Raw genomic sequence first — 9,072 nt, 5'->3', positions numbered from 1 at the left:
AATCATACCCAATTATTCTTTAATTTGTTGACTATTGTTAACCATCAAACTCAATTAAATCAATGCTGAATTATATATATTGTTGTAAAAATTAAATTGATTTTGGTACTACATTTATTCTACGTATGTAAAATTCTTCACTCATATTTTCTTTATATTTTCTCAAAGATACTTTTGATTGAATAGCCAGAAAACATCTATAGTTGAGCGTTTTTCTTAGGTCTTATACATTGCGTTTGACAAGGTTTAAACACAGGCTTACTGTATAAAATAAAAGATGTTGGATGTAAAAATAAAAAGATGACGTTATATTATCTGATAAAATCTTATTTACGGAATAGACAATTCTTTAGGGTCGCGGACACCGAGTCAAACGCCATTGAAATATGTTCAGGTATGCCGCAAGAAAGTGTTCTTGCTCCAATTTTATTAATCACTGCGAATTAATAATTTTGATCTTCAATAACCGAAGAACGATTTGTGTTTTGGCGGCTGAAAAGTCTCGAGGATAACTACTGAAAAACACATTTCTTTGAATTCTTTTTCTTTTTTTCTTCTTTTTCTTATTCAGCATAGTTTTCTTTGAGGATAATGTACCGATTATAGTGAACTTCGAACATTTTGAAATCATTTTTGTAGTACCTAAGTAAGTATGGTTTGTACTTTGCCACCAAATTTGGTGAAAATCTCTTCATTCGGCAAAAAATTTTACAGCGAGCAGCATCCTTGTGAGATCTGAGAATAGGATTTGATCACTGGGAAACAAATCTAAGAACTATAATAAGTAGGGAAGCAATTCGTACCCCTCCAAGTCATGTTTTTGCCACTGTTTTCACGGATTTATAACTTTTGTGCGTTGTCTTGATGAAGCAGCACTTTTTCTTTTCAAATAATGCCGCGTTCCCGATTTTGATGTTCAAATTATTGATTGGCAATAAATCTATGCAAAGAACCTATTTAGCACCAAGATTTTTCCTAATATTCGCGAAATTGATAGCGGAATCATTATGGATATTAGTGTCAGCTATCTCAGACAATTTGCTTTTCGATTTTCCAAAACGTTTTGGTTCTGCATAGTCAGTGTCCGTGTTGTCTCGATTAAAATCAGCGAATCACTTATAAAGCGATAATTTGGCTGTGATAGATTTTACCCATCAAAAAGCAATGACAAATCAACACACGAAATTGCTTTGAATCAGCGGTTTTGAAAAACTCAAAACTAGCTTCTCTTGAACCTCTGTAACTTGCAATCTAATCGTCGGATTGTCATGAAAATTTGACAGGTTTCATTTAAAGGTTGGTACGTCCTAAAAATCATATGCTTTTGTTAGTAGAGCCACCTGTGTGTCAGCCTCGGGACTTTTTAGCGATGTAATAGATCAAATTTTCAAAATATACGATTTGCTTCTCAATAGGAAATCAGAACTTTCGGCCAACAATAATCTGCTAATAAAAGAAACTCTAATTAAGCCCGTGTGCGTAGGGGCTTCAACTTGGGACACTGCCAAAAATATCAAGTTGAACATCATTCAACACGCTCAATACAAAATCCTGAGACAAATCATTAACGCTCCATGTTATACATCAACATGTATCACACATCAAGTCATCAAGATGCTCACCAATAGTGAACAAACTGCATTTGCTGCTTCCAATTACAAAAACAGAATCGACGTTCATAGCTGGCCAATGAGTTAGTTAGTTAATCAGCAAAATTTACCCCGTAAACCAGTTTACCAGACTAAAACGCAAATTACCCAATGAGACCATGCGATTTTTTGTATTTATTGCCATTATATTAGTTTTCTTTTGTTTTTATACTCTAGTATATTTTCGCTCGGCCTATTCGAACTAGGAAAATTCGCAACACAGAATATAAAAAATATTTGTTTGAAAATGAAAAATTTAATTAACAAAAGCTCAGTAACAACTATTTTCAGTCAAATTTTAAAAACAATATAAAAATCAATAAATATTTGAACATATTTAATGATATATAATAAATATTAGAACTGGATATATGTCTTCATTCAACAAGTTCTAAAACATCGTGCAATTTAAACAGTTTACAAATAATTTCTAAATATTGCGTAAAGACTTAGAAATTAGTGTAGACGTTACGTACCTACCGTCAACCAAAACAACGTTGCCGTAACTCCCGCTCGACATAACAAAAATAAAATTAACAAAAAATCACAAGATTGGACAACAATTCGTTTAAAAAAAAAAACAAAAACGTGATAAAGCCTATGATACGTCGCGCTCAAATAAAACAACATCTGCTGATTACTGGCTAAACCAGACGCCAACAAAAAATTATTATGACGTATTAGCAAAAATCCTGACACACACTTCTGTCCACCGCGTCCTATACTTATTAATTGAAAATTATCCAAGGAAAGCTCAATATTCGATTATTTAATGTGTTTTTTATTTTTTTTTTATTCAACAATATATTTACAACTGTCCTACATAGACATAAAGTAAATCTTTTGGCAATTATATATAAAAAATGACATTGATATTTAAATAGTGAAAAATACACAGTTGAATTTTCCTTTATAAGAAGAAATGTATATTAACGAGTAATTATAAGCTAATTAAATCACTAAATATTTTCCTTTTGAGTCTTCGTGCCGTGTTTGTGGATAGCAGTTTGTTGGCCAACTCGTTTGGGTATTCTTCGAGTCTGTCTTTGTGATTAACAGCGAATCTTTTCATCATGTTCAGTCAGGTGGAAGTATATTCTGGGGCGCCTAGAGCGAACCTAAGAACTTTGCTCTGAAACCTTTGAACGATGTTAGCATTACTTTATATGTGCTGCCCAAAGTGCTATGCCATATGTCCAAAACGGGCTTAAGTACAACTTGTAAACCAGTAGTTGTTGTGTACAGAAAGATGGGATCTCCCACCCATTAACCAATATAGTTCACTTAACTTTTTCTCAAGCTGTTGCTTTTCTTTTTTATGTGAATTTCCAATCCAGTTTGCGGTTTCGGTGCATGTCCAGATACTTACGTGTTCGACCTGAGGGACTTCTATTTTATTCACAGTTACAGGTGGACATGTATTGTGTTTGAGTGTAAAAGTGATGTGGGATGATTTTTGGCCATTGATCTCTAGCCTCCACAGTTTGTACCGTTTTTATTGATGTTATGTTAAGGACGTTGAAGTTGCTCTGAAGCAGTTGTGGAATTTCATGCAGCAAATGAAGCTATGTCTGTCAGGTGAAGTGAGAATGTCAGCTGTAAAAATTAAAAACAAAATTGGGTCAAGAACACTGCCTGGGAAACGCCTGATTTTATTATTTTAATAGGCGAGTTCATGCTGAGAATGTTTATGCAGAAACTTCGGTTTGATATGATTTATCCATAGAAATAGGTCATTGGGTAAAGTATTTTTATATCTTATATAGAAGTCCTGTTTGCCAAACTTTATCAAATGCTTGTGTGGTGTCTAAGAATAAAGCTGAGCAATATTTCTTTCTTGTAGAGTTTCGTTAATCTTATGCACTCATCTGTGGGTTGTTCATCGTTGAATGCATCTTTCTAAAACCGAACTGATGACAAGGAATTGTATTATTATTGTTCAATGTGACAAGAATTCTTTTAAGCAGCAATCTTTCGAGTATTTTGGAAAGGATGGGTAAAAGACTTATTGGTCTGTATGATGTTGTATAGGATGGATCCTTGCCAAGTTTTGGAATCAAGATAATCCTAGCTCTTTTCCAAGCTTGAGAAAAAATTTGAAGTCTACATATCGAAACCTTATAGACTTTGGTGAAAGGTGTTTCAGCATTTGCATTAAGGTCTTGTCTTATCCTGGTGGTTTACCTGATTTTGAATTTGTTATTTTTTTTGACTTCTGATAGGGAGAAGCGGATTGACGGAACTTGTGGTACTGAAGGCATGTTACGAAACCCATGCTGAATAAATTCTTCTTCGTGAGAACTGCAATTTTGGGGCGGACATTGAAAAACTTCTTCAAAATAGTCGGCAAAGTAGTTGACCTTGTCCTCATCAACTCAGCCCAGGAGTGTTGGCTTTTTTAATTGGTACCGTTTGAGCGACTAGTTTTTCAAAGCGAGTAGTTAGTATCTTTGGTAGAAGTTAAGTGTTTTAATTTTTCTTCAAAAACTTGGTTGTTAAAGTTCCGGAGCATGAATTTCAACTCTTTGCAGGCTCTGTTAAAATTAGATTTATCTACCGGTGATCGGGTGGTTTGCCAGATTTTCCTTTGTCTTCTTTCTATTGCGATTTGCCGTTTGATTGAAGTTGCGCAATTAATGTGTTGAATACCAAATTGTCTATAAAGTACAGTCAAAAAGATACAAAAAAGGGTCTAACTGTTTTTCTTACTGTGAGTCGATTTGCATGAAATTTGGAATGAAGCTTATTTTCAAAAGGTAAATCATTTGGGGGTTAATGAAAAATTAACATTGCAGGAATGGTGATATTGTAAATTGTTTGAATATTGCATGTGTGAAATTGTAAAGTGTTTTTAAACACATTTACCTTATAGTAAAACCGTTCAAACCTTTGAATAATTTACAACCTTTACACAACCCCTAAATTCAAAAATTCACAAAATATTTTGGTATGACATGAAAGGATTTAAGGATAGAGTAAACGATATTTGAAATTCTTTATTTCAATTATAGAATTTGAGTTCCTTTTCAACCTTTAAAAATACAGCTCATTAATAAAAAAATTATTATATTATATATTATAGTTTATTAATATGTAATTATTTTTCATATTAATTGCGTTTGTTTAATTTCAGATCCGATACTACGCTTCGCCAAAGTGTATTTCAAAGTTCATGAATGTTTCAAAATTCAAAACATTCATTGCAAGTTCGATTTGTTAATAGTGAGTGTAGTAAAGTGATAGTGAAGACTTTGTTGTTGCACATTTGTCGTTTTATGAGTGCTTTTGAGGTACGTTTCTACTAACCCAACTTAATTTAATGACGTTTGTGTGAATTCAGAGGAGACTAGACATTTAAATATAAAGTTTCGCATTTCCATAGGAAAATTTTCAATAATATTTTAACATGGAAGTTGACATCAGTGAGGATTTGAAACATTTGCATCTCTTGACTATTAAATTTACGATAGGAAATGATTCCTCAATTGCAAACGATTTATGTGATGTCATCAGAAACATAGATGAAGACACTCTACTTTTAGTCAAGCCTCATATCTTGATGGAAATTTGCAAATCTTTAAAGCTCGCAAACAACTCGGATCGGAAAATAGAATTAATTAAAGTAGCAAAAGTGTTATTGGATAAAACACCAGGAGGAGCTCTTCAACAGGGAGGTTTTTTTAATGTATTGTCAGGTGTAATTTCTTCAGATATAAAACTAACTTCCGAAGAACTTTTTGTTTCTGCTTTAGATTGCTTGTTAGTAATAACTACAAAATGTCCATTAGATATAAAGCAATGTATGTTTATTAAGATGAATGCCCCATTTTTGGGAAAATCAATTTATGCAGCTTCCCAATTGGCAAGAAAACATGCTTCTGCTGAAATAAAATATTTGGCTTTGAAATTCATTTCATCAATTTGCAATATTGATGATTGGGATCTAATTGCTACCGAAGCGCAACAAGAGTTTAGATCTAGAATAGCGGAAGTATTAATGTTTTTTTTGCCAGGCTTAGTATCAGCTTGTCAAGAAATAGCTTTGCAAAACATTAAAAAGCAGCATCGGGTAACAGTGATAGCATTGCAAATTGGGGTCGTGCGATTGCTATAGTAATGGAAGATGAGAAAAAAACTGAAAATGAGGTGCTAACAGCAAATGATTTTCTAAAGCTTGTAAATCCCGTGCAAGTTCCTGGAGAAAAATCGGCAAAAGACTGGTCAAAAGCTGGAAAATCAGATCTCATAGAGTATCTTAATGAGTCAAAACGTTCAACAAAATGGATGCAAGAAGCTTCTTCTAAAATTGCTAAACTATTTCCGCATTTGACTCCGATAATTACTCATGAACACCCCGAGGTTAGGTTGATGCTTGTATCATGCTGCGAACTCATACTAAAATATGCTTGGAATAATTGTGGGATTTGCAACTCTGATTTATTGGTAATATTATTTAGTTTATCCAGAGATGAAAACCAGAAAATTGCGCAAGTCAGCGAATCAATTTTACAGAGCATCATAAAAGAAAGAGGTGCTAAAACTGTCGTGCGAGTTATTGAAGGTGTTTTACATAAACGGATCTCTGACATACCAAATCTAATCAATACGATTGACGAACGCGCCCTTATGTCCTCATTAGACTTTCTTATCGGAGTTTCAAGTTGTTTAGGTAAATTAGCTGAGGAAATTTTTACTCTTCAAACGCAAGAGCGTTTATTAGATGTGCTGACAGTTGTTATTCAAATAGACATAGCTGCCGTTTCTTTAGATGAAAGTACGTCAGAATTAGTGCTTTTGTCAGACAACGTAAATCATTTATCTATTAAAAAGTTGCCCCCATTTTGCCACATCTGTGATAATGATAAAGAAATCCTTGAAAAAATTGAACTATTATGTTCTTATTTAGGTTCTTGCAGCGGGACATATTTAATTGACATTTTATTTACTCGCATCGAGCACATGGTTAATACTTTAGAATCAATAATTTTATCAAAATTTATTCTAAAAAAATCGGGTAGACAGTTTTTAGAAATTTGCAATAGCATGCTCAATTATTGGCAATATTATAACATATGGTATTTACCAACCGATATTAAAGTTGATAAATCACATGGGCTTGACTACAACAGCTGGTATTACTCAGATCGTACCCCAGGGTTATATGAAGGAAGCTTGGAAATCCGGTATACCGACATGTCCATCACAAATGACGATGAAAACAAAGATCAACTTTTTTCTGAGTTCTGTAAAAATTTACATGAAGTAAAATATAATACATTGCTTATAGCTTTGCAGTGTGAAGCCGTAGGATCTATGGCCATTGTAATGGGAGAGGACTTCAGACATTTTTTTTTGAAATATCTGTATCTAATTATTGAAAGATGCGGCCATCGCAGACAATGTATTCGAAATTCCGCTTTTTCCGCTGCTAAAGATTTGCAAACATTTTCGAAAGTTGGTAGTTTTTCTGAGCTTATAGAGGTTAATGCAGATTACTTAATAAATAGCATATCTGTTAAACTCAATCACATAATACATTATAATGCTCCTAATACTGGAGTTCTAGATGCTTTGGTGATAGTGATAGAAAATTGCAAGAATCCGACGCATTTGAGGTCCTTTGCCGATGTTTTAACAAAGTTGGAGGAGTTGGATTTTAAGCAAAAAGATGTTATCATTAGTTTACTGAAGGTGTACAAGGCATTTGTAAAACAATTAGCTTTTGTCCATAGCACTTATTCTGTGGCATCTAAAAAAGTAGAGCCATGCAGTACTAGTAATCTATTGCATTCTATTAAAGAGCTGCAACAGGCTATTCAAACAGAACACGATGAAAATATGATAAATATTGAAGATATTAACGAATCTGAAGCGTATGAACTTACTTCAGATGCATGTATGGAAGAAGATGCTGAAAAAAACTTACCACCAGATCACGTTACTTTGGTATCCACAATTTTAAAACGAAGCATTCCATTTGTATCGTCAGAAAATAATTATCATAGATTATTATCATTAGATATAGTTCATGCCGCATTGCCGCTTTTGTCAGTGCACGAAGACACCTTATTACCAGCCCTTCACGAAATTTGGAACCCAGTAGCATCGCGAATGAGAGGAAGGACTGATGCCGAATTAAGCGTTTTAAGAAAGTCGTTTTCTGTAGCATGTGCGCTAGCCTCCTTTGGGAAAGATTTCTTGAGGCAACGAGCAATCGGCAGTGTTTTGGCTAACGCATTGAATTTTCTGTTATCAAATGCTCAGGAAACTAAATCAAAAGCAGAATGTTCTGAAGCATATAGGCATACTCAATTATTCAAATTGCAACTTGAGATACTTTCAGGTTTGGGAGAATTATGTTATAACCTCCAGTTTGGAGAAAAGACTAGGTTCAAAGTTATGGCGGCTATATATAGATATCTTCATGAGAACGCGATTTCGGAGTTACGAGAAGCTGCCAAAAATGCATTTATCAGGATGGCAAAAGATAATCCTGCTGATGTAGCACATTTTTTGGCTACAATTTGGCCTTTGCAAACTTTGTCTTGTGATTTGGAAAGTTTTCATTTGCAAAACTTTAGTACCAGTGTATTAGAAATAGAAAGAACAATTTACGAAAGCTGGTGAACTTTATATTCAGTCTCCTTGGGATTCACATAGCGCAACGTAGGTTAATTTTTAATATTGAATTATAAATACAAATATTTAATACTCACTTTTTTTGTTTCTAGGTTTCCGGAATTATTATACCGAGGCACCTAAATAAATTCCAGATAATATAACATTTAATGATACACGTCTTGAATAAATATTCTCGATGCTTTAAAAAATTCTTTTTTTAAAATATTTTTATATCTACGAGTATTTTGTGGTAAATCTTACTGTATTTAATCAAATTAGAACTACTCAAATTGCTCATGCTAAAGACTAGTACTTTTAATAGTTTTTTTAATACTCGAAAATTAAGTTATTTTTGATAAAATATTGCTAGAGTTTATTTATTATATAATATAATATCTAGTTTAAATGTAAAATGTTTGTATATTATTATGTGCTTAGACTTGTCTTGAACAATGACGTAATAATATTTATATATAATTAATCATGAATGATATCACAAAGAAATATACCTCATGAAAATAAACATAACAATGACATAAAATTATTGTTATCAACCTTGCAATGCTGTTGATAATTTATAGCTATTAATTCCAAAGGAATTTAAAAATGACTCAATAATTTTGAAACAAACTAATATTATAAATAAAGGAAAATAAAACTCGAATTATGATTGATTGAATTAATTTATTGGCGTTGATCAATGCGGTGAAAATTTGTGTTTGAATTAAGCGCTGAAGCTTATGTGCACAAGATATTCATGAAAATGGATGAAAATTCGAGGCACAGTAGATCAGGACCTGAA

The 9,072-nt window shown here is 33.0% G+C and overlaps 1 protein-coding gene across 1 annotated transcript in view; it reads left to right on the top strand.

The window, feature by feature from the left end:
* The window catches only part of LOC113383686 (TELO2-interacting protein 1 homolog), a 16,988-nt gene extending 8,565 nt beyond the window's left edge, over positions 1-8,423 (top strand). The window contains exons 3-5 of the mRNA XM_026621935.1: positions 5,120-5,323; positions 5,713-8,315; positions 8,381-8,423. Of these exons, the coding sequence (XP_026477720.1) occupies positions 5,120-5,323; positions 5,713-8,276 (2,768 nt within the window). The 3' untranslated portion in view covers positions 8,277-8,315; positions 8,381-8,423. The remainder of the gene's footprint in view (positions 1-5,119; positions 5,324-5,712; positions 8,316-8,380) is intronic.
* The last annotated feature ends 649 nt before the right edge of the window (positions 8,424-9,072 follow it).

This window comes from Ctenocephalides felis, unplaced genomic scaffold (assembly GCF_003426905.1).
Source record: "Ctenocephalides felis isolate EL2017-DRISC unplaced genomic scaffold, ASM342690v1 CF-g0.4_SCAFFOLD_03570, whole genome shotgun sequence".
In the NCBI taxonomy this organism is placed as follows: Eukaryota; Metazoa; Arthropoda; class Insecta; order Siphonaptera; family Pulicidae; genus Ctenocephalides; species Ctenocephalides felis.
The sequence above is the reverse complement of the archived record's forward strand: the minus strand, read 5'-3'. Positions and strand labels throughout refer to the sequence as shown.